Here is a 26,763-nt window from a genome sequence, read left to right on the forward strand (position 1 = left end):
TGATATGCATTGTCCTTTGACTCGAGTTCCATATTCCCGAGCATTCCCGACCGTCTAATGTCGCACCCCAGCCTACGTCCGATGCGTCCGAGAAGAGAACGTGGTTGGGAGTCTGAACAGCCAGGGGAAGACCCTCTCTTAGGTTGATATAGTCCTTCCACCAAGTCAGACAAGACTTTATCTTTTCGGAAACCGGGATCGAGACCGCTTCTAGCGTCTTGTCCTTTTTCCAGTGAAAAGCTAGATGGTATTGAAGAGGACGGAGGTGTAGTCTTCCTAGTGACACAAATTGTTTCACGGATGACAGCCTCCCTACCAGACTCATCCACAGCCTGACTGAGCAGCGTTCCTTCTTCAGCATCTTCTGGATGGATAGCAGGGCTTGATCTATTCTGGGGGCTGATCGTTTTGTTGTTCAGCAACGTCCTCATCAGAGGGTTCCTCATCCGAAAACTGATGAGGAAACGGCAACGGAGTGGGCAACGTCTGGCTCGCTGAGTCCGGTCGCACTGGTGGATGCGTGACGGAGCCGGACGCAATATCATGGAACTGCTGCACAGTCTGTGAACTGTCAACAACCATGGGTGCGCGAGGAAGCACAGCGTCAACCCGAGACTGTCTAGACCGTCTGGGTTGTGCAGTCAACACCCTACCGGGTTGCTGAGGTTGACGCACTGCGTCAAAACAAGTCACCTCTGCTGGTTGTTGAACGTCCTGAACGTCAACAACCACCTCCGAGCGTCGCTTAACGTCAACGTGCGGCTGGCAACCCACACTGGGTCGCATCAGTGGAGGAACCACCTCAACTGGCAGACGCGAGTAGGTTACCTCAGCGTCAACAGGGCGCACAACCGACCGGTTGGAAGGTTGTTGGCCAGAAGGTTCGGTAGCAACCTTCTCCGCATTAAAGTCCTCTATCAAGGACGCAAGCTTGGACTGCATGTCTTGCAGCAAAGCCCATTTAGGGTCTACGGGAGCAGGTGTGGCAACAGACGGGGTTAGCGACTGAGGCGGTACCGTTTACCATCCCTGAAAGCCTTGTTATGCGTGACATAATTGTACAGCAAAACTTCAAAGGCTCGAAAACAGCTGTGAAGTTGACCTGTAAACAACTTGGGTAGGCGCCAGGGAGAGTCTACGAGAATTGAGAAGTCTATCTGGGCAGAGGCATGAACTCCCAAGCCGAGAACTTCTCTCGTGTCATATCAGACTCTCCTCTATAAACCAGTTTAAAAGAAGGGAAAGCAAAGGCTGTATCCCCCAAACTCCTCCTGGTGAAAAACCAGTCGCCTAGCCAACGTAACGCTCTCTAGGAGAGCGAGAGAGCACTAGCTTAAAAACAACGGCTTCGAAGTAGCTAGGCCTAGTGTAAGCTCTGACGTTTAGGCGAACGAGGAGCAGCAGTTACAAAAAGATCCGGACAAAGATCCTTAAAAAAAAATCATCATGATTTAATTAAAGTCCATAGGAGGCTAAGCAGCTTTAGGCTCCTCTCCATCTGACAGAGTCCTCAAGGGAATATCAGTAGGAGGGAGAACAGCAACTTCCTCATCTACAGAAACCTTGTCCGATAAAAGCTGAGTCTCAAGCAAGGGAGAGACGTACTGTGGTGGCAATGCTTTACAAGCAGAGTCCACACTCACTGGTGCATTAGTAGCGGACCAGAACGCAACGTCATGTAACTGCTTGACAGTCTGTGAACTGTCAACAACTGAACTGTCAACCACAACAGGTGCGTGAGGACGCACAGCGTCCACTCGAGACTGCTTTGACTGCCTAGACTGAGCAGTCAAAACAACTCTAGAATGCGGAGGTTGACGCACAGCGTCAAAACAAGTCAACTCCGATTGTTAGTGAACGTCTTGAACGTCAACAGGAGCATCAGCAAGTGGCCTAACGTCCAAATGCGGCTGAAAAACCACAAGAGACCGCATCGAGTGTGGTTCTAAACAACCTGACTGACGTGACTAAGCTACGCCAACGTCAACAGTAAGCACAAAGGAACGTTAGGTTGGCTGAAAGCCAGGATATCGATCAGATAAACGGCTAGACTCAACGGACTAATCGGTAGAATAGTCTTCCATAAGGGAGGCAAGCATATACTGCATGTCTTGCCATACAACCCATTAAGGATCAACGGAAATGGTTGTGGTAAGAGACGAGGGTAACGTCTGTGACCGCAACACTTTGCCTACAAAAAAAGACTCTCTGAGTCTGTGTTACGCTTTTGTTAGGCGGCGAGCAGTTATCCGATGACTGCATAGGGTCAGAGCTGTCCTAATGGTTGTAACCAGGACGCTGGACCTGTCCTGAAAGGACTGACTTTCGCTTAAGGGCTTCGAAACCTTGTGACAGGTTTCTTATGCGAAAAGCCTTCGGATGACGAGGAGAAACAACGTCTCTCTCGTCTTATGGTAGGGGAGATCTTGGTAAGATACACCCGATAACATAGAGGGAAAAACGTCTGTTCGTTGGTCAAGGCCTCTCGAACCCATAAGTCGTTTGACGTTACTTCTCCCCTGGGCTTGGGAGCATGTAAGAGGTCCCGGACTAGGTGAACGACAGGCACGAACAGACGAACCCTCGGACGCAACACTGTAACACTTTGCGCCTCGGACGCAACACTGTAACACTTTGCGCCTCGGACGCAACACTGTAACACTTTGCGCCTCGGACGCAACACTGTAACACTTTGCGCATATCACTTTATCACTTCGATTTTCTGTTTTGCACTTATTTCTACCTGAAACACGCAATTCTACCCTTCTTTAAAAGTTAGTAATTGCGAAATCAGTCGTATAATGCAAGCTCATTAATACCAGCAAAAAACAGAAAACATATTTTAAGATAAAAAAATCAGTGGCTGGGAAAGAGACTAAACACTAGTTCATATAACTACGTTTTCAATCTCTCACCGCACATAGCCTGGGGACGAGAATAAAAACCTAAAAACGTTTTATCCTTCCTCCCCGTACAGCGACTAGGGACACGAGTAACACGAGAACAACGTTACCCGCTTGAACGGAACGTTTCCTCTCCTCTCTCTCCCTCCGTCTCTATCTCTCTCTCTCTTTCTCTCTTGATTTCGCACCTAAGAGAAGAGCCCAATAATATTTCGTCAAAAAAACATGTTATTTGACTAAAGGAAAAAACTGAAAGGTTTTTCAAATAAAGTTCCTTTAAATTAGAATTTAAAACATTTAAGCTAAGAAAGAATGAACAAAACGTCAGAATCGATTTACTCTTACTGCAAAGTGAAACCGTGATACACTCTCTCTCTATCGTAACGATAGAGCGCATGTTGAACGTCCTGAACGTCAACAAATGCGTAGCATAAAAAAACTAAACGTTAGTTCATCTTTGAAAACAGTACGAAGACTATCAAAGAAATTCTTTCATAAAATATTACATTTAAAAAGTTTTAAATCCTTAGCTCTTTAAAAGCTAATTACGATATAAAGGGCTCAACGTTGATTAACTTCGGTTTCCAAGTTAGGACCGCCTACTCTCAGGAAAGGTCTATATAAACAAAACATTAAAATTTCTTTTTTATAATAAATGGAAAGTTAATCGAAGAAGCCTAATAAAGGCGGAGAGATATAAAATATATAGAGGAAAATCTATAACGTGATAAGATATTTACTAAAAGCCTAAACACACTTCCGTCTAAGGGTCGGCCATTTAAAAGTGAAAGAAAGTCCATACTCTCTTTGTTACCATAATTAAATCTATCCAAAACGAGTTCAAGATTTAAGATGAAGATAAAACACCTGCATAGCAAAAGCTCAAAACTAGAATAAAGTACTTCACCAATTAGTTGTGAAAAAACTCCAGTTTAGCAACAGCGAATAAGAGCGTCTTGTCGATAGCTCGACAGAGAGAAAATTGAGTTCTTTGTTTACATTGAGTACTGGGTATCTGGACGACAGATGGCGCTGTTAGGCACACCCGCAACCTGTGTAGCGATCGCTGGCGAATTTTACCTTAGAGTTTTCTGTCGAGCAACAGAGTTGCAGCTATTATAATCACCGGCTAAGTTAAATATTGAAAAATGTAGGACACAGTAGTAGTATTTTTACACCCCTATCACAAGGCATATAACACATAAATCTAATCACATACATTAATCTATACCCTTAAGAACATGTCCTCAAATTTATCAAATTACAAAATAAAATTAGAGGAACACTAGGGCAGTTTTTTAAAACTTGAAAGATACAAACAGTGCCTTTTAAAGAGATTTCCTCTTCTGCTTTATATTTGCATGTCTGGGTGTTTCTGGATATTATGCTGGTCATGAAAGTGTAAAAAAGATTCTAATAGCCAAAATTTGATTACTGGACTTAATTTCTTTCCTCATTACTAGCAGCAAGAATTAATGACAGTAATCACCACATGGATACAAAATTATTTCCCTTCACAGAGGCAAGATATCCACATGTTGCTTTTGGTTCATGACATTCCTAAGGTTTTTTGTTACCTTGCATGTTCCATCACAACCTCAATAATCACACGCGTCTGCATGTTCTTAGGTTGACCAGTTATTTGTCTGTTACACACACACAAAACAAATGCCTTGTCTCACCACATACATGCCATCTGGATACATTGGTATGCTTAAATCACTTTCTTTCCTTTCAATAAATATCTGCAGTGCTGTCAACAGCTCTTTTCAGTTTTCCCCAAACTTTGCATAGAATTGCTATCATTTCTGATTAATCTTTTTCTATTATCCATTATTTACTGTACTTCAAGACTTTTTCCACTTCAGTGCGCTCACTATCAGCGCCTCTTGCATTGCCAAATATGACAAATTTGTAGATAATTTGTATTTTTCCTAACTATACAAACCTTAGCTATTTATTAGGGGTTATACTTTCGGCGGAGCTGAAATGACGAGCCATTAAAATTTAGCGAGGGTTAACTACCCACATCGCTAGTTAGCGGGGGTAGGGGAGCTTGCTACTACTCCCGTTCAGACACCTGTGATTTTGTCACTTTGCTTGGAGGTAGGACTTCAAGGGGAATAGGGATGGCAGGCAAGTTTGTATAAATAGCTAAGGTTTTTGTATAGTTAAGAAAAATAAAAATTATCTACGAATTTGCCATTTGTTCCGTAACTGGAATACAAACTACGCTATTTATTAGGGGTGACTTACCCATTAGGAAGGGTGGACGTCCCTGCCAATCTGGCTTTTGGCTTTGCCCGGGAACTCCTTATTTGGGTATGTTAGTACTCAAAAATAAGGAGTCTCTGCCCTCGCTAAACCTTGCTACGCAAGGTCCGTGGCCTACGCAAGCTGTGTGTTGAGACGTGCAGAAGTGTGACTGTCTAGGTAAAGTTATTCCAAGTCTGTAGGAAAAACCTGATGTAACCAAGACTTCCCAATACCACCTCGCCAGGGTATGGGGATGCAACAGTATTAGCTTAATACTAGGTACACAAGGGAGCATGGTTTACCTGCAGTGGTTTGCAGTCAGCTTATACAGAGAACCCAGGATACTGCTTTCCCCAAGAGAGGGTAGGATGAAGAAAAGAATAAGAACCAGTCAAATCTTTTTATTAACGCAGACTAAAACCGGGTAACAATGCCCTCAACCTTTTGCTACTTGTCCAATAAGGAGCTTGAGGTATACAACCAGCTGTTGTGCAGCCACCACCGGACCGATAGAGATCGTATCGAGTTCCTGTGGGTCACGTCTTGCAGGAGAAAGGTTGTGAAAGTCACCTGGAGCATTCACATCCTTTCTTGTAAAACCTGCGTCACAGAGTAATCTGCTAAGAAGGACCAGTGGCCCTGACACTGTGAGTCGTCATGTCGAGATGATGTTTCGGTGATCCTCCTCTAGTCTCTCCCAGTGCTGATGACAAGAGAAGGGACCCGGGCGGGCTGTTGCCGTTTTCTTTAGGTAAAGTCTCATACCTACCCTGGGTACAGTAACGGATGTTCTGGATCGTCCGTTACCACGTGGAGACTTATGTAGGATTCGTCTGGCGACATAATCAGGGACGAAACTGAACATTGTCTTTCGCCCTTCTCAATAATGGGCGATGTCGAAAGAGACCATGAAGTTCCATGACTCGTATGGTTGCTGTCAGTGTATAGGAACATTTTGTTCTTAAATCAGGTGAAAATTTGTTGCCTGGTGAAGTGGAACATAAGGAGGTCCTTTTAGGGATCGGAGAATTTGAACCATATTCCGAGAGGAAGGTCTCAATTCCGACTGGGGAAAGGCAAGTTGTAAATCCGTATGAGTTAGGAAAAGAGTACGATGAGAGGGTGTCCCTTTCTTTCAGTTTGAAGGTGAAGAATCAAGGTTGAGTGATCATCTTTACCTGTCGGAACTGAATAGGGGGTCTTTTCCTCTTGGATAAACTCGAGGATTCCGCTATTGCTGGAATCGAGGTATCGAGTGGAGAGACACACTTTCACATGACACCAACCACACAAGACGTTATACTGCCTGGTAGACTGATGCTGAGGAATTCCTCAGATATCTAGACAACCTTTTCGCAAAGAGGTATTGGGTAGTCTCCAGGCATATAATCATAGCAAAGCTATAGCTTGCGGTAGGTGTCGAAGTGGGTTGTCTGTGATGTGGAGAAGGTTCTCTTGGAGACTCTATCAGGAGCTGCAAAAGGTTTGGAAACCGTTCTGCATAATGCCATAACGGAGCTAGGAGAGTCCTTGAGAGGTTGACCGATGTTCTAGCCTTCTTGAGTGCCCTTCTCCAGATAAAACAGGGACGAGACGTAAACGTCATTGATATACCTACCGTTGTTGCCAGAGAGCCTTGGGGTCTAGGGCTGGGGAGCAACGGCAGCCTGAGATTCAGGAGCGTTGCGAACAGACCCCTAGTTGGAGGACCTCGTCAAGTCGGGACTTTGTCAGCTACAAGGCGATCCAAAGTCCATTCGGTATACCTTATCTGAGATGCTGTGCACAGATTATCGGTGAGCACGTTCTTCCAGTCTGGAATGAAGCGGTCTGATAGTGGTACTGAACGGACTTTGGCCCATCTTAGTGTTTATACTGTTAGATGGGAAGAGGCTATGAGCAAGTTCCTTCTTGCTTGTCGATGTGAGTCTCTATGTGGTGTATGGTGTGTCGTCCATCACATCACTGAGTGGTCTGTTAGAAACCAATGATGATGCTGAAGGACCGAAAAGTTGGCCTTCATCTCTTAAGAGAATTAAGTGAAGGTACTTTCTGGCTCTGTCCAGAGGGCTGAGGTCGTGTGGTGCAGCAGTATGAAGCTTCATCTGTTGTGGATAATGTGGGAGGTTGGGCTGTGGCACCCTAGCAGTACCAGCTGAACTCGGCTGAGTCCCTGGTTAGGCTGGAGGAACGTAGAGAGTAGAGGTCCCCTTTTTGTTTTGTTTCTTTGTTTGATGTCGGCTACCCCCCAAAATTGGGGGAAGTGCCTTTGGTATATGTATGTATCGTGGTTACTGTGCAGTTGGAGAGTGCTCGCAAGTAGTTCCCTGTCGGCAAGCCATTGATGAGGGTTGTCGAGCGTTTGCCGATCACTTTAGTGTGATGGCGAACGGCCAATAGCGAGAAGTATGTTGTATACCTTCTGATCTAGGAAACTGCAGGAAGAGGTTGAATAGTAAGTTCGAGTCACGAACTGCTGGCAAATTTCCGATGACCGATGAATCGGTGGTCTGTGAGCCGATGGTGAGTTAGAGATCAACAAGCTGATTATGGTCCCCCCTGGTTGGTCAGAGATGAGCAAGCTGAAGATGGGCTGGTCAGAGATCAGCGAGCTGAGTTCAATGATCGAAGAAAGATGAGCTGCCCATCGGTGATCTAGTGATCAGCAAGCTGATGACTGGTTATTGACCAGCAATCGGTGATTGGAAACGTTAGCAATTGGAGATCGTTAGTCATTGAAGGGACTACAGTAGAGGTCAAAGATCAGCATTGAGCTAGCAACTGGCGATCTGGTGATCGGCGACCTAGCGATTAGTAAACTGTGAACTAGCCATCAGCAAACAGTGATCTAGAGATCAGAATGTTGATGTTTTACTGTTTGCTGATGGTGGTCTGTCAAGGAAAAAAGAAACTTCAGAAGAGACAGGGATCAAGGATTCCTCATTTCAATTCCCTTTGTAGAATGGAATCTTCGTGATCTTGAATCCTTCTGTGAAGCCTTATTCCTCTTTCCCGGTGGCAATGTTTATGTGTCTGCGGGGAGGAATGGGGCAATGGTGACCTGTCCAAAAAGTTTTATTCCTTTTTACTGCCTACTGCGCGAGTGTGTAGGAGAGTACTGGAGCGATGGCACACAGGATGATGATGGTGTTTAATTTCTGCTTGGAGAGCAGGCAAGCGCTGGCATTGGATCTGTGAGCCCTGACTCTTTGGCAAGAGCTGGCACATTGGATCTGAGACAGTAACTGCGCAGGAAAGTGCGGAAGAACGCTGGCGCGCAGTAAGGCACTGTGTAGTTTTGTGCATTCTCCCTAGAATGTGCCAAAGTGTGTGACTGGTTGCGCAAGGGCGGGTGCATTGGCGCGTGCGTGAGAGTACTACGTGGAGACTACTGGCGTGCGCCTGCGGAAGACCATTGGCGCGGGAGTCCAGCAGCGCCCGCGCGCAAGATCACTGGAGCGCAAAAGCATTGGTGCGCGTGCGTGAGGAACGCGATTGGCACCCGCACGTAAATTACTGTTGGCACGGGCGGAAGGCCATCAGCGCGCGCACGGAAGACTGTCGGCGGGTGCGCGGTAGACTGTTGGCACGCTCACGCGCGCAGAAGACTGTTGGCGCCCACGGGAGACCATCGGCGCCCGCACGCAGAAAAAAGTCGGCGCGCGGAAAAATAATCGGTGCACGCATGGAAGACTGTTGGAGGGCGCGCGCATGGAAGACTGTTGGAGGGCGCGCGCACAGAAGTGTTGGCACTCGCGCGCGAAGGTAGCGCTAGTAGGTTGGCAGGTCAGCTGGCAGGACGATCAGGAACTGGGATGTGCCCTTTGGAAGGGTGAGCATCCACCGATGGGGACCATAAAAAGGTCCGCGTTAAAGTCCAGGACCGAAGTCCAAAGGACTACGTTGCAGCGCAACATTGCGCTGGTAGATCGTCAGGTCAGCTGGCAGGACAATGAGGAACTGGGATGTGCCCTTTGGAAGGGCGAGCATCCACCGATGGGGACCGTAAAAACGTCCGCGTTAGAGTCCAGGACCGAAATCCAAAGGACTACATTGCAGCGCAAGGTTGCGCTGGTAGATCGGTAGGTCCTGGTAGATCTGCTGCGCTGATAGGTCTGCTTGATCCTCCGAAAAGGTGTCTCTATGATTGGCCTCTTGTGAACGAGAGAGGTGAATACTTCGTAGAAGAGACTTGAAGACACCCGTGATGATGCCCATGATGGACGGTGGATCAGCAAGCTGACCTTTAACAGTAGTGATCCTCCGAAGAGGAGTCTCTATGAGTGGCCTCTCTCGCGAACGAGAGAGGTAAGCACTTCGTAGAAGAAACTTGCCAAGACCGTGCTCCGCCCCTGAAGGAAGAGAAACTCAGCAAGGGGGGAGAGAAGTCTGGGCGAAGGCAACAACAGCAGTCGGAGACGATGAATTTATTAAGATGTGGGAAGTTCTCCCTCTGAAGGGAGAAACAACCTCATACCTGGGGAGGAAACTTCTCTCGGAAGGGAAGTTGTCCAACACCTGGAGGCGAACCTCCTTTAGCGTTCTAAGATGATCTGAAGTGCTGGTCATGTTGTCACGGGAGTACTTCTAAGAGAAGGGATGACGCCCATGACGACGTCCTCTGAGGGACAGTAGTGACAGCAGATTCCCCACGCATGAACAGAACAGCTCTGCTTCGTCGACACTCTTAGTCGATCAAAGAAAAACTGCATAGTTAACTGGGAAAAAATAAAATGAGTTATCTAACAGAAATTCCCTAGGGAGGAACTCCGAAAAGGAACTCCGAGGGACAACATAAAATAAGCATTCCGCCGACGAAAAAATTAATTATTTAAAAAATTCCCTAGAGAGGAACTCCAAAGAGGAACCTCGAGGGAACAACATAAATTAATTATTGCGCCCTTCCTTCCCCAGTCGATATCCACGGGCGAAGGGGGAGTGGAGTAACTGTAATAAAAACAGAATTACAATTATTTAAATCAGCTAAGAATATTCACTAATAGTGAGAACCACTGATCCTCCGAAGGGAAGTGTTCCCCACGGAGAAAAGCTGTAAAAGTTAAAATACAATTATATTTTCATTAAAAATAATTGAGACAAACAATCTGAAGAGCAACCTAACCCGCGCACGGGAAAGGAGCTTCCCCAAGAGTACACTGTTGTTCTAAAGGTGAACCACCTCGAGAAGAGAAAGAGCGTAGTCAATCTTTGAGAAGCCACATTCCCTTCGCTCAGAAATCCATGTTTCCCATAAGAAAAAGGAAAAGGCGAAGACAATAGTTGAATGAAGAGGGTTCAGGCCGAGTTAACGGTTATATGCCGACGGGAAGACCGATGGACCAGAGAGGGAGAGGTCGTTCCCCACGAAGTGGAACTATGCTGGCCTTGCTAATGTGCGCAAGTGTCGTTGTCATATATGTATCACACACACAGCACAAACACTGAAAAGGAAACTTATCACATTTCTATACACATATATATACATAAACATCAAGAATGTTTTCATATATATATACTGTATATATATTTAAGTATATGAAAAAGTAAGTTAAAAGACAAAAATTAATGGCAGTCCAGAATAGGCGAGGAGGGAGAGAGGAAACAACTGCTCTCTATCCGAGCCAAAAGTAAAGTGACTAAACCACAGGTGTGTGAATGGGAGTGGTAGCAAGCTAACCCCCCCTACCCTGGCTAACTAGCGGTGGGGGTAGTTAACCCTCGCTAAATTTTAATGGCTCGTCATTTCAGCTCCGCCGAAAGTATAACCCCTAACAAATAGCGTGGTTTGTATTCCAGTTACGGAACAAATTTAAATTACAAGAATCTGTGAGTAATCAACGTTTTACCCCCTAAGAATCCAGCTCTTCTGCAGTGTTTGCATCGTTTTCTTCTGTAATTTCAGTATTTTGTATATAAAGCATAGTAACTTTCAGCTTTTTCTTCATCAGTGACTTCTAATCTCTGACCTACACAGATGACACAGGCATCCCTAAGTTGTAGGCTACACCTACAACTCCCATACTGCTGAAGTTGCCCTCGATGCCTGAATAGACATTGTACTTCAACTGGTCAAAGGACCAAATCAAGCTTGCTAACCACAGAGATGATGTCCCAGAGACAACTACTGTATACCCTAACAGGATAAAGCTTCCTTTTCACAAGTCTAAACTAGATTTGCAAGATGAAGAAACCTCAAAAGATTCAAGGAGACCTCACCTGCCAATCTCATGAGTGATTCTTGCACTGAATACCACGACATTCATGAGTAAAACTGCCTATAGTCACAGGTATCAGGGATTTTGTCACTTATGTTGCTTTAGATGGATAGACAAGGAACCAAACTCATTTGCAGTCTATCTTTACAAACCACAAACTGTTCCTCTTAGGCTCATTATCCCTCTTCAGCTATAAAGACAGTGGCCATGTATCACCCAGCTTCTTTGTCTCTCATCCCAGTACCTTCATGCAAACTAAAATATCATATACAAAAGTAGTTTCTCTTGGAATTCCTTGCCTTGTAAAAGTGCATGGAATGAGTATAAGGAACAATGTTCTTTTCTTTCTAAAAATGGATATTTTATGGAAAAAGGTCATAAAGGCCAGGAATACAGAAAGACAATTTAAAGTTACCAATGCCTTCTTTTATACTGGAGTAAAATATTGTCACTTTTGGGATTAGGAAAACTTTGATGAGGAAAAGAGAGGTTACAAAAGCTCTTCTCTAGCATGAGAGAGAGATTAGAATGTCTGCTAAATCATAATATGATAAATACTGTATTCTATCCAGTCTGTCAAGGCATCTCCTGTCCTCTTTACTCCCCAATCAAGAAGGTCATCACCTCAATTAAATAGTGGGAAGGACTTGTCAGATCAAATGGGTGAGATTCTCAAGTTACTGTGGAAACTTTCAACACATAAACTGCGAATGGGTAAATGAATGTTAAAAGATAAAAAATGCACATACCTACGACCCAAATGACGTCAGATATCCTAGATTAGAACACGTACAAGTGAGTAATTCAGTTATACCTTACTCAGTTATATGATAACTTGATAACTAACAGTTATAATTTACACAACCTCTAAAGAACTGCACCAGTCTGGACAACACAATCCCAGGAACGGGCAGATTATGTTTGTGCATGGTATTAGAGAAATATTCCTTCTGAGGATCGTATCATTGTGGGAAAACTGGGAATAATACCAGGCAATGATCATAGATGATACATGAGCTTGAAATCCTGAAAAGACTGCCCTTATGGACAATGCCAAAAAATTAATTAGAAAGCATGAGAGAAAATACATTCATAAAGGGAATTGCATTTTTCTCAAGATACGCATGCTGTCTTTCATACAGAAATTCTAGGGAGAAAACTTTTATGCATTCCTGAGGAATAAAATAAAAGGTAACATCAAAGCAAAAATGTTATTTTGATAAAATAAATTTTTGAATATACTTACCCGGTGATTATATAAGCTGCAGCTCTGCTGCTCGACAGAAAACTCTACGTAAAAAATCCGCCAGCGATCGCTATACAGGTAGGGGGTGTACTTCAACAGCGCCATCTGTCGTGCAGGTACTCAGTACTCATTGTAAACAAAGAACTCAATTTTCTCCTCGGTCCACTGCGTCTCTATTGGGGAGGAAGGGAGGGTCCTTTAATATATAATCACCGGGTAAGTATATTCAAAAATTTATTTTATTATCAAAATAACATTTTCCAATATTTAACTTAGCCGGTGATTATATAAGCTGATTCACACCCAGGGGGGTGGGTAGAGACCAGCAATAAATGTTTACATTATTATGAGCTAAGGATTTTTTATTTCATTTTAGCAGTTATCAAAATAACAAAAATATAATAAATAAGTACCTGGTAAGGAAGTCGACTTGAACAATTACTCTGCCTTTTTAAGTACGTCTTCCTTACGGAGCCTCGCGATCCTCTTAGGATGCTGAGCGACCCCTAGGATCTGAAGTATGAAGGGTTGCAACCCATACCACAGGACCTCATCAAAACCTCTAATCTAGGCGCTTCTCAAGAAAAGAATTTGACCACCCGCCAAATCAACCAGGATGCGAAAGGCTTCTTAGCCTTCCGGACAACCCAAAAACAACAATAAAAACATTTCAAGAGAAAGATTAAAAAGGTTATGGAATTAGGGGAATGTAGTGGTTGAGCCCTCACCCACTACTGCACTCGCTGCTACGAATGGTCCCAGGGTGTAGCAGTTCTCGTAAAGAGACTGGACATCTTTAAGATAAAAAGACGCGAACACTGACTTGCTTCTCCAATAGGTTGCGTCCATTATACTTCGCAGAGATCTATTTTGTTTAAAGGCCACTGAAGTTGCGACAGCTCTAACTTCATGCGTCCTTACCTTCAGCAAAGCTTGGTCTTCCTCACTCAGATGGGAATGAGCTTCTCGTATTAACAGTCTGATAAAATAGGATAAAGCATTCTTTGACATAGGCAAAGATGGTTTCTTAACTGAACACCATAAAGCTTCTGACTGTCCTTGTAAAGGTTTAGTTCGTCTTAAATAGAACTTAAGAACTCTCACAGGGCATAAGACTCTTTCTAGTTCATTTCCAACCATATTTGATAGGCTTGGAATATCGAACGATTTCGGCCAAGGACGAGAGGGTAGCTCGTTTTTGGCTAGAAAACCAAGTTGTAAAGAACATGTAGCCGTTTCAGATGAAAATCCGATGTTCCTGCTGAAGGCGTGAATCTCACTGACTCTTTTAGCTGTGGCTAAGCAAACCAGGAAAAGAGTCTTTAAAGTGAGATCTTTAAAGGAGGCTGATTGTAGCGGCTCGAACCTTTCTGACATGAGGAATCTTAGTACCACGTCTAAATTCCAACCAGGTGTCGCCAAACGACGCTCCTTCGTGGTCTCAAAAGACTTAAGGAGGTCCTGTAGATCTTTGTTGTTGGAAAGATCTAAGCCTCTGTGACGGAAGACTGATGCCAACATGCTTCTGTAACCCTTGATAGTGGGAGCTGAAAGAGATCGTTCTTTCCTCAGGTATAAAAGGAAGTCAGCTATTTGAGTTACAGAGGTACTGGTCGAGGATACAGATACTGACTTGCACTAGTTTCGGAAGACTTCCCACTTCGATTGGTAGACTCTAAGGGTGGATGTCCTCCTTGCTCTAGCAATCGCCCTGGCTGCCTCCTTCGAAAAGCCTCTAGCTCTCGAGAGTCTTTCGATAGTCTGAAGGCAGTCAGACGAAGAGCGTGGAGGCCTTGGTGTACCTTCTTTACGTGTGGCTGACGTAGAAGGTCCACCCTTAGAGGAAGAGTTCTGGGAACGTCCACTAGCCATCGAAGTACCTTGGTGAACCATTCTCTCGCGGGCCAGAGGGGAGCAACTAACGTCAACCTTGTCCCTTCGTGAGAGGCGAACTTCTGCAGTACCTTGTTGACAATCTTGAACGGGGGGAATGCATATAGGTCTAGATGTGACCAATCTAGGAGAAAGGCATCTATATGAACTGCTGCTGGGTCCGGGATTGGTGAGCAATATATTGGGAGCCTCTTGGTCATCGAGGTTGCGAAGAGATCTATGGTAGGCTGGCCCCATGTGGCCCAAAGTCTCTTGCACACATCCTTGTGTAGGGTCCATTCTGTTGGAATTATTTGTCCCTTCCGACTGAGACAATCTGCCATGACATTCAAGTTGCCTTGGATGAACCTCGTTACTAGTGAAATGTTTAGATATTTTGACCAGGTGAGGAGGTCCCTTGCTATCTCGTACAACGTCATAGAGTGGGTCCCTCCTTGCTTGGAGATGTACGCCAAAGCCGTGGTGTTGTCCGAGTTCACCTCCACCACTTTGCCTTGAAGGAGAGACTTGAAGCTTTTCAAGGCCAGATGAACTGCCAGTAGCTCCTTGCAGTTGATATGCATTGTCCTTTGACTCGAGTTCCAAGTTCCCGAGCATTCCCGACCGTCTAATGTCGTGCCCCAGCCCGTGTCCGATGCGTCCGAGAAGAGAACGTGGTTGGGAGTCTGAACAGCCAGGGGCAGACCCCCTCTGAGGCTGATACTGTCCTTCCACCAAGTCAGGGAAGACTTCATCTTCTCGGAAATGGGGATCGAGACCGCGTCTAGCGTCTTGTCCTTTTTCCAGTAAACAGCTAGGTGATATTGAAGAGGACGGAGGTGTAGTCTTCCTAACGATACGAACTGTTCCAGGGATGAAAGTGTCCCTATCAGACTCATCCACTGCCTGACTGAACATCGTTCCTTCTTCAGCATGTTCTGGATGCATAACTGGGCTTGACTTGTTCTGGGGGCCGACGGAAAAGCCCGAAAAGCTAGACTGTGAATCTCCATCCCTAAATACACAATAGTTTGGGATGGGATCACTTGAGACTTTTCCATATTGACCAGGAGACCCAATTCCTTGGTCAGATCTAGAGTCCACTTTAGATCCTTCAGACAGCGACGACTGGAAGAAGCTCTTAGAAGCCAGTCGTCCAAATAGAGGGAGGCTCTGATGTCCGCTAAATGAAGGAATTTGGCTACATTCCTCATCAGCCTCGTAAACACAAGAGGAGCTGTGCTTAGGCCAAAGCACAGGCCTTGAAACTGGTAGACAACCTTTTCGTAAACGAATCTCAGAAAAGGTTGGGAGTCTGGGTGGATGGGGATGTGAAAGTATGCGTCCCTTAGGTCTAAAGAGACCATCCAGTCTTCCCTTCTGACCGCTGCTAGAACGGACTTTGTGGTCTCCATGGCGAACGTCTGCTTTGTGACAAAGACATTCAGCGCACTGACGTCTAGCACCGGCCTCCACCCTCCTGTCTTCTTTGCCACTAAGAAGAGACGGTTGTAGAAGCCCGGGGTTTGATGGTCCAGGACTTTGACTACCGCTCCCTTTTCTAGTAAGAGAGACACCTCCTGTTTCAATGCTCGTCTCTTGTCTTCCTCTCTGTACCTGGGAGAGAGATCGATGGGAGACGTTGCTAGAGGGGGTTTTCGTACAAACGGGATCTTGTATCCCTCTCTGAGCAACTTCACAGATTGTGCATATGCGCCTCTCTTCTCCCAGGTCTGCCAGAAGTTCTTGAGTCTGGCTCCCACTGCTGTCTGAAGAAGCTGGCAGTCAGACTCTGCCTTTAAAGGACTTGGTTCCTTTCTTCTTCCCACTTCTCCCTTTGGCACGAGCACCTCCTCTGCTGGAGGCTCTGCCACGAAAGGGCGGAATAAATCGGGACGCTGGAGTGTCCATCCTTGGTCTAGCTGCGAAGGTAGGCAAAGGGGTGGCTTTGCGGGCAGAGGACGCAACCAGGTCATGGGTGTCCTTCTGTATCAAAGAAGCAGCAATCTCCTTAATCAAGTCCTCTGGAAAAAGGCATTTAGAGAGAGGAGCAAACAGAAGTTCGGATCTTTGACAAGGTGTCACTCCAGCTGACAGGAAAGAGCAAAGGTTCTCATGCTTCTTGAGGACTCCGGATACGAACGATGCAGCAAGCTCACTAGACCCGTCACATATGGCCTTGTCCATGCAGGACATGATGAGCAAGAAAGATTCCTTCTCAGTCGGGGAGATCTTCCTGCTCAAAGCTCCCAGACACCAGTCTAAAAAGTTGAAGACCTCGAAGGCTCTAAATATCCCTTTCAACAGATGGTCTAGGTCCGAAGGTGACCAGCATATCTTAGAGCGTCTCATGGCTAGCCTGCGGGGAGAGTCTACAAGACTTGAGAAGTCGCCCTGGGCAGAGGCAGGAACTCCCAAGCCGAGAACTTCTCCCGTGGCATACCAGACGCTCGATCTGGAAGATAGTTTAGCAGGGGGAAATGTAAAGGCTGTCTTCCCTAGACTCTTTTTGGACTGCATCCACTCTCCTATAACTCGTGAAGCTCTCTTGGACGAGCGTGCGAGGACGAGTCTAGTAAAGGCAGGCGAGGATGACTGCGTACCTAAAGCAAACTCTGACGGAGGAGAGCGCGGAGCCACAGACACAAACTGGTCCGGAAACATCTCTTTGAACAGAGCAAGAACTTTTCTAAAGTCCAAAGAGGGTTGCGTGGACTTGGGCTCGTCAAGGTCCGAATGTGGTTCATCAACGTGTGCCGCATCGTCATCATCAGAGAGTCCATCATCCGAGTATTGAGGAGGAAGCGGCAATGGAGTAGGAATCGGCTGGTCAGCTGAGTCCGGTCGCACGGGTGCACGCGTGACTGAACCGGACGCAACGTCATGGAACTGTTGCCCAGTCTGTGAGCTGGCAACAACCATCGCAGCGCGGGGACGCACAGCGTCTACTCCAGACTGTCTAGTCTGATGTGGGCGAGCAGAGGTAACCACACTGGGATGCGGAGGTTGACGTTCCGCGTCAAAACAAAACAACTCTGACGGTTGTTGTACCTCGCGAACGTCAACGGAAGGTTCCGTGCGTCGCTGAACGTCAACATGCGGCTGGCAGGGTACACTGGAACGCATGGGTGGCGGGACTCTCTCAGCTGGAGTGCGCAAGAAGGTCGCCTCAGCATCCACAGGACGCACAACCGAGTGTGTGGTTGGTTGTAGGCAAGAGGTTGGTGCAGCAGCAACCTTCTCCGCACGAAAGTCCTGCATTAGAGACGTTAATTGGTACTGCATGGTCTGCAGCAAAGACCACTTAGGGTCTGCCGTAGCAGGTGCGGCGACAGACGGTGTAACTGCCTGAGGCGGTACCGCTTTGCCTCTCTTAGGAGGTGAGCAGTCATCGGAAGACTGCAGCGAGTCCGAACTGACCCAGTGGCTACAACTGGGCCGTTGGACTTGCGCGGAAGGGACCGACTTGCGCTTAAGAGGTCGTGAGACCTTGGTCCATGGTTTCTTACGAGAAACCTCTTCCGCAGACGAGGAATAAATGGGCTCTCTCGTCTTTGTGTGGGTGGGACGATCTTGGGTAGATACGCCCGAAACCACGGAGGGAACGTCTTTTCGCTGATTAAAGCCTCTCGAACCCATTGGTCGTACGACATTGCTTCTCCCCTGGACTTGGGAGCTTGCAAGAGGTCCCGGACTAGGAGGACGACAGGCACGAACAGACGAACCCTCAAGCGCAACACTATCCACAACACTATCACTCACTTTACCACTTCCCACTGCACTTTTACACTTCAGCTCCTTGACGTCCGCCATGAGCTGGTTACGGTCACTAGCCAAGGACTCAAGTCTCTCACCCAGAGCTTGGATGGCACGCATCATGTCAGCCATCGAAGGTTCCTGAGTGCCAGAAGGGGGATCGGGAGCAACCACTACAGGGGAAGGAATAGGTTGTGGGGCATGAGGAGAGGAAAAATCAACAGAACGAGATGAACTTCTCCTGACTCTATCTCTCTCTAGCCTACGTGTATATTTTTGGAATTCGATAAAATCGAATTCCGAAAGCCCAACGCATTCCTCACATCGATCTTCCAATTGACAGGTTTTATCCCGACAATTGGAACAAATGGTGTGAGGATCGATAGAGGCCTTCGGAAGACGCCTTGAACAGTCCCTAGCATTACACTTCCTGAATTTTGGGACTTGAGAAGGGTCAGCCATTTTGAATTGGTCAAAGGGGAATTCAAAAACTATCCAAAGTCATCAACAAATAATCCGATATCAAAAAAGAATGCAAGGATTTATTGAAGAGAAAGCCTGCACAGCGAAAGCTCAAAACTAGAATAGTGTACTTCACCAAATAGTTGTGAAAACAAATCCAGTTAGCAACAGCGAATTAGTAGGTCTTGCCGGTAGCACGACAGAGAGAAAATTGAGTTCTTTGTTTACAATGAGTACTGAGTACCTGCACGACAGATGGCGCTGTTGAAGTACACCCCCTACCTGCATAGCGATCGCTGGCGGATTTTTTACGTAGAGTTTTCTGTCGAGCAGCAGAGCTGCAGCTTATATAATCACCGGCTAAGTTAAATATTGGAAAATACTGAACAAAAGCTGTTGTTTTCATATCTCTAACAAACAAATATAAAATACCAGATACAGTACCAATAATAGCGACATAACTAAAGTCAAAGTTCTACTAGACCAACAAAGTAGCAAAGGTATCTTAGCAGTAGTAAAAAAAAAAAAAAAATTCAGTAGGCATTATGATGAGTATGTAATATGTTTCAATTTTTAACAGCCGTAAGTTTCTTATTAACCCTATAAGGATTTAATGACGAACTTTAACATCATCTGTTCATATAACCATAAATGCCTTCATAGAAAATCTAGTTAGCTTTCTATTGTAACTTTCAGTTCCTTTCTACTTTTATTCCTTTGTTAGTCCCCAACAGGATCACCGAAGATTACCAGAGGGTTAACAAATTTCAATGATCATAACAGCTCAAGATAAAGGATACAACATTAAAGACGAAGGTTTGTAATCTCGTACAAAAAAATCAAATATATAAAGTTTTGATGAAGTTTGTTAAGACAACATACCTGAGAATGGGTTCAACACTTGCAAAATCAAGTTCTGGAGGCACAATAATCTCAGTCTCAGGATCCTTTGGTTCTTTGAGTTGTGTCAGCAAAGAGGTGCATGCATTAAGAATAGGACGATGTGCCTGTGTAAACATAGGAATATATTATAAATCAAAATACCAAAATTATAATTCCAAAAAATTTGTCATTTCCTTTTTTGAATTTTATGAATTACAGTATACCAAGAATACAGTAAATACCAGTTTAACATATTGACTGAAAAAGTCCTAGGTTTGTCTTGCAATAAAAAGATTTCAACTCAGATGCTTCGGAAATACGTTACATGCAGTTGAAAGTTTCCGTACTGTAGTTGCATTAAATGAAACACTTGTAAATTGAGGAAAAAATAGGCAAACAACAGTAGTTTATATTATCAAAGTGTTATACTTAATACTGGTAATGTATTATTGCCAATTAGTTCACCTTCTGTTCTTGGTATACTGATCAGTATTATTTTGTACTTTTTATTTCCTTAATTCCGAGGCAGTTTTTCACCATGTGAATTTCAGTGGGTTTTATTAGCCACTCATTTCCTATTAACGGGTTCTGAAATGTACTTAGATGGTCCTCTGGTTAATTGAAAGTTTCATCAGTTTTAATATCATAGTTGTATTTAAAAACATTTTGTCAAAATAACACAAGAACTCAATGGGCTACTTGTGTTTTCTTATTTTATCTTACTTTCCTCATACGGTTTTACAGTTTTGTACAGTTGCACAAAAATTGCTGTTACTGAATGATTTAATCATTTATGTCAGATTAATTATCCTTACAAATAAAATTAGATAATAGTATTTAAAAACATCCTATTAGTACTAAACAAATTTTAATTGAATTCACTTAAAATACATAATTACATTCTAAGTAAATTATAAACATATTCAAGTACCTAATTGCTCAGTAAACTATAATATGATTCTTTTGAAGTACTGTCTCATAGATCATTGTGAAAGAAATGCAACAGTGGCATTAACTTACCTTTACAACTTGACCACTTGAAAACTTGAGAACAACATCACATTCTTCTTCTCGATCAAAAAACGCTTCCAATCTCTGCAGGAGGTATGATGCCCAATTTTCTAGTTTAACAGTGGCTACGATGTCAGGGCTGTTACTTTCAGATCTATTGCCTGATGTGCATGGTCTATCAGGACTTTTAGAGGGCTTGTCTAATACATCTGGTTTAAATTCTTCTTCTGTTTTTTCTATCACAAGAGCTTCACAGTCATCTTCTATGTCAATTAGAGGTATTTTTTCATCCTTCACCTCAAGGGTTTCCATTTCACTGTCACCTGGAGGAAGTATACTTTGTACACTTCCATCTGATCCTACCATGTGTGAATTATTTTGATCGCCAGAGGTTGGATACGGAATGTCTTCAGATGATTTATCACGGGGTGGTTGATAACCAACATTCATTTCAGGCTTCAAAATAGAATGTAACAGGGAACTTTGTAAGGTTCCAGGGTACCCTATGTTACCCGAAATATCTTGGGTCACTTCAGGTAATAATGGCAATGCTACAACAGAGGTAGTGTCAGAACTAATGGCTGAGGTATTATTACTCAAACTCTGCAATGGCATCAACGGAACACCTGGGGTATTTGAGTGGCACAAAATAGGTGTCATAGGACATGCCACAGGACTTGCCATTATGTGAGACTGTGATGGTATAGTAGTAAAAACAATGGAAGAAACACTAGCTGGGGCGAGTCTCATCTGTTGCGTGCATGGGGAAACCACCTCTTGACTAGCAATTGTGCATGGGGTTGATTTTACTGTTGATTCACTTCTTTTCTTTTTCTCATAGGAATTAGGCAAAATAATTTGAACATCACTCTCTTTGCCTTGGTTTTCCTCTGCTGAATTTGCAGTCCCAGGAGAATCTTCATCACTACAATCTTCATGATTTGTCTTCCTACTGTTTGTGCTCACAGACTTTTCATTTTGTGTGTGCATGGATTTAGATGAGTCACATCCTGCTCCATCAATCTGACTTGTCCATGCATCTGAAGACCCTTCATCTGCCTCCTTATCAGCATCCCTTAAGGGTAACTTTGACATATTACTTCTCAGCTTGTGCCTCTCTTTTCTTGCTTGCCTTCTACTACTACTTGATGCATAAGTTTTCCTTATATGACGGGCAAGATACCTTGTATGGCTGTTGGTAGATGACCCAGAACTTGTATTGCTAGTTGCACCACCGTATGTGACCTCACTTATAGCAACAACTCTTTCATGCTTCCCAAAACCTGAATTTTTGAAAGACTTAGTACTGTTACTTCTATTTGATTTATGCATTCCACCATCATGCTTAGAACTCTTTCTTCTTTTGGAACCACTACTAACTTTCTCTTCTACGTATGCATTTTCTATGTGCTCATATTCCCTTGCTCTTTTCTTCCCCCCTCGTCTTCTAGACTCCATTTTGTAATTTCTGAAATAAAAATTGTAATAAAACTTTAAAACTTCTACATACTATGTAAGAAACAAAACAAAAGAACATTTACTAACTTTTTCCTTTCCTCACTGGGCTATTTTCCTTGTTGGAACCCTTGGGATTATAGCATCCTGCTTTTCCAACTAGGGTTGTAGCTTAGCAAAGAATACTAAAAATAATAATAGTACTTACAATAATAAAAAAAGTTTCAACCTCCTTTGTACATCAATTTTCAGATATTTAATAAAAAATAAAAGGCAGATAATAGAATAAAACATTATCAACAGATACTTTATGATTTAAATCAAACTCAAAACCTCTACAATGTACATTAAAGATTTCAATTCTTGTTTATTTCAAGTGTCATGAAAAAGAAACAATATAAATTGTAAAGGGATTTTCACATAATAAAATCACTTTCACTATTCAGGACCATGTAGCATGCTTCCTCTGAGAAAAAATAATGACACAAAATTCTTGACTTTAAATATCTAAATAGTCTTACACAAGCCACAACATCGTTACCAAAATTATCTTCAATTTAAAAATTACATGAAAGATGTAATAATGTCACAGGTAACATTCACATAGATTCCAAAGTTACTATAGCTGATTAAGATCAAAATTACAGAACTGTAAGATTCACTGGTTTTGAGTCTCTTTAGAAATTTATCATCAATTGACTTTTAAGTTTATAGATACATTAGCATTTTGCCAGTTCTAGTTTTTTTTTATAACAACTTGTAGACAGACATAAAACTATCTCTTTCCCTGCTACAGGAGAAATCTCCTAAAATTTGCATTATTGCCCACTAAGCATGTTAAACCAATTCTCATTTTCATATTTAAAAGCAGGAAAATCTGAGCGATTACAAGTAAAGTACTGTAGTGATATCGCCTTCTTCAAAAGTACAGGTGGTGCAGTCTTTTACCTGTCACACATCTTAGCTTAAAACATTGGATAATATGCAGAGGTAAATGCCAAGAATAGAGCTTGGGAAAAAGCCATTCCTAGTAAAATATGACAAAATTGAAAGTAATTTGTATTTTTCCTAACTGTACAAATCTGAGTTCTTTACAAAGGAGATAGATCACAGTGCAAGCTGGAAAACGACTATAAAAACTTTTAGTGAGATGTTAACAATCGGTCCGATTATTACCAGTGGGTAGCAACGCCACAAATACGAACCCTCATTACATAGGCAGCTCAACCTACGGTGGATGGAAGTCCTCTCTCCCCGTGGCTGGAACATTAACAGAAGGGATCACTGCTTTTGAGCATGGAAATGCATGAGATGAGCATCTTGACACCTCATTAACTAGTGATAATGTCAGCGGGTCAACGACCCGGGCACAGGTGGAAATCAATTGTAGAACACAAACGTAACACCGTCTAGGACCGGAAAGAGGTTTGTGAATATAAACACTGTGATTTACCCAGACTCTATCTACCCCTCGTTAGGAGAATATGGACATAATGATAAATAACACCAGATATATTAGCTAATCAGCTAAATGGGGCTTACCCATAGTTTAATCAAGCCCGTTGACAGGCAAGACAGATACTGTGCACCAAGAGAGGGGAAGATGAAAACAAAAGAAGCTAGTCATTCTTTCCATTTATTCCGGACTAAATCCGTAACCTCAGTCCACAACCAACAGCTAATAGTTCTGTGAGGGAGCATATCTAAGGACCTATGTGTTACGTCTTGCAGGTAGTAGGCTGCAAAGGTAGTTTGGCACCTCCATACACCCACCTGTAGTACTTGTCACATAGGTTCTTTCTAAATGCAAAAAAGGTGCTTAAGCCCTGACTTCATGAGCTCTGGGCCAAGCCCTTCCGTGTTGGGAAAGGGGAGGGATTAAGAGCTCGGTCAATGACCAGCCTAATCCGAGAAGAAATCATGATCTAGGAGATTTTCTTTACCCTGACCATACTAACAAACGGGCGTTTCATATTAGCGCCAACTCCTCTCGTGAATACGAGATAGTGCCTTAGCACTCTCACAGGACACAAAAGCAGCTGATCAAGATCAATGGTTACTTCCCGAATACTAAAAATCGAAAAGGATGTAAATCTGGGGTCTGAAAAAGCTGGATTTTGAGTCTTCACAACAAACTCTAGGACAAAGTTGAATGAAATTATTTGTCCCCACACCCTTAAATGAGTGATGTAGGAAAGACCATGTAGCTCACTCCTCTGACTCTCTTAGCAGAGGCCAGGGCGAGTGAAAAGACTCTTGAGAGTCAGGTCTCAGTAAGAGACTCGACTCAGAGGCTTATAAGGGGCTCCCTTAAGGGAACGCAGGACTTCCGTGACGTTCCAAGGTGGCCTAACTTCCAACTGGGGGCAAGCTTGCTCAAAGTACAATATAAGCATAGACAACTACACTGAAGAGAAAATATCTTCTCCTTTCAGTCTAAAGACCTGACTCCAGGCTGAGCGATAGCCTCCTATGGCCGACACTGAGCAGAGTTTTTCCTTCCGGAGGCAAAGTAAAAACCTGATAATTAAAGGGATATTGGGTCCAAGAGGAGAGATGCCCCTTACCATGACACCACTGGCAAAACATCACCAATTTTCCTTCGTAAACTGAGGATGATAACCTCCTTAGGTATCCAGACATTTGTTTCTCCACTGGTTACAAAAACCCTCTCTGAGTGAGATACTGGATAATCTCCAGGCGTGAAGTCGTAGGGATGTGACTGATTTATGATTGATCTGGATGTGTGGTTGACACAACAGGTCAGGAAGGGGAAGTAACTTCCTTGGAACCTCCACCAGCAACAGCAGAAGGTCTGGCTACCATTCTGCCTGCGAAAATAGCAGAACTTTCTGAGCCACTGATAGGTTGGTTGCTGATCTGATGAGTTGAGTTTACTCACGAGGCAGAACAGGGGAACGCATAGACGTCCATGTTGTCCCACGGGTGTTGGAGGGAATCCTGCCTGTGGGCCCTGTACCAGCGAGCAGTACACCTGAAGTTCACTGTTCAGGAACATCGCAAATAGGTCTATGACTGGAGAACACCACAAAGTAATAACTTTGTTTACAATTTGAGAGCTTAAGACCACTCAGATCTAACGACAGTATCTGAGTTTTCTGGCTCAGATTGTCTGCCACTATATAGCTTTTACCTGGCATGAAACGGGCTGACAGCGAGATCGCATTGTCCTCTGTCCAACGCAGGATTTCTACGGCTAGTTGGCAAAGCCGTCATGAAACAGTAGCTCCTTGCTCGTTTAAGTACACCACTACAGCCATGTTGTCACTCATTAAAAAGTTGTAGGAAATGTTGAAAGGTGAAGATCATTAAATACAAGGGAAGAGAAAGCAGGTCTACGTCCCTAAGAATGTTGGAATTGAGACTCCTCCAACTCAGGTCTTTCTTCTGATCTGTCCCCACTGGAATGAACATTCTGGGAGGGTCTTAGCCCTAAGACCATAAGGTCTTCAGCTACCATTAAAGTGAGTGTATGTGAAGATGACTGGGTGGCACCAGGTGCTCTAATGAAGTCAGGTGATCTAACAGGTGCTGCCAGCCACTGATGGGGCAGCAAAGAGCCACTCTGAAGGAATGGTTGTGGCACTTCTTTGAATCTTGCAATGGGAAGATTTTTGCCTGAATGGTATTTATCCTCCTTTCCTGGTATACCATGTCCTGATTTGGCTCTAAATTTGACTTTTCCGTGTTTACCATGATTCCCAGATCTAGGCAAAATCAGAGAAGAAGGGTCTCCACCAAGTCTGCGAAGGTTAGCCAGTCGTCTAGATAACGAAGGAGACAAAGCACAGCACCCTGTATTGGTACACCTTGTTGTGCAATACAAACCCTCCTCCTTGAGGATGGATGGACGTGGATCTGGACGTATGCATCCTTTAGGTCCAATGATTTCATGAAGTCCTTTGGTCTTACTGCCAGCTTGACCATGACTGCGGTGTCCACCTTGAACGGAGTGATTGATGACCGGTCTCTAGTTTCCAGATGTCTCCTACGAGAAAAAATTGATTGTAAAATCCTAGGGATCCATAGAGGACCTCTTGGAGGGCGCCCTTCTCTCCAGGGTTTTGCCCCGTGGCACTACCACCCCTGCCACCCGAGTCTCACCCATCTCCGCACTGGTAGTATTGTGGGAAGGAAGCCACACCTATCACCCTGTAAAACACATTCGCCAGGTCACCCTCTCCTCCGCTTGCTGTCTTGTCATGAAAGGGCGGCCTTTTGGGATACCCCTCTTTAAGCTGGAATTACCTCTGCCCAACATTGAAGATCTTAGGGTCTTGTCTTGGTGCTGGAAAAGTCTTAGGCCCAGCTTGTGCCAAAGAGGGTAGGCCAAGATTTAACAGCCCTGTAAAGAAGAGTCTTGGCTCACCTTCCTCCACTTATCGGTCACCCCGTCGACGTCCTCGAGAGGAAGCAAGGACAAGGATCTTCAGGAGGATTTACAGAGAAGTATGATCTCCTTCCTCGGCACCTGTCTCTAAAACTTGGAGACAACAGCATCGTGGCACATTTCTCCAGGATCCAGTTGGCCCACTGGTTAGCAACGTTGTGTCAAGAACTCGGCCAATAAGGATAGGTCTTTGGTGGTAGCCAGAAAAACCCACCGTCCCCGACCCGTGGTCCATCTAGGAGGAGGCCTGAAGCGTAGCCTTCACCAACACCTTCATGTTTGCGGCGTCAGTGG

At 44.3% G+C, this 26,763-nt stretch overlaps 1 protein-coding gene across 1 annotated transcript in view; it reads right to left on the minus strand.

Moving 5' to 3' along the window:
- The window catches only part of LOC137631223 (uro-adherence factor A-like), an 84,514-nt gene that overhangs the window by 42,230 nt on the left and 15,521 nt on the right, over positions 1-26,763 (minus strand). Inside the window, exons 2-3 of the mRNA XM_068362988.1 lie at positions 20,613-22,071; positions 19,593-19,717 (exon numbers count right to left, since the gene is read on the minus strand). Of these exons, the coding sequence (XP_068219089.1) occupies positions 19,593-19,717; positions 20,613-22,061 (1,574 nt within the window). The 5' untranslated portion in view covers positions 22,062-22,071. The remainder of the gene's footprint in view (positions 1-19,592; positions 19,718-20,612; positions 22,072-26,763) is intronic.

Source organism: Palaemon carinicauda, chromosome 39, assembly GCF_036898095.1.
Source record: "Palaemon carinicauda isolate YSFRI2023 chromosome 39, ASM3689809v2, whole genome shotgun sequence".
In the NCBI taxonomy this organism is placed as follows: domain Eukaryota; kingdom Metazoa; phylum Arthropoda; class Malacostraca; order Decapoda; family Palaemonidae; genus Palaemon; species Palaemon carinicauda.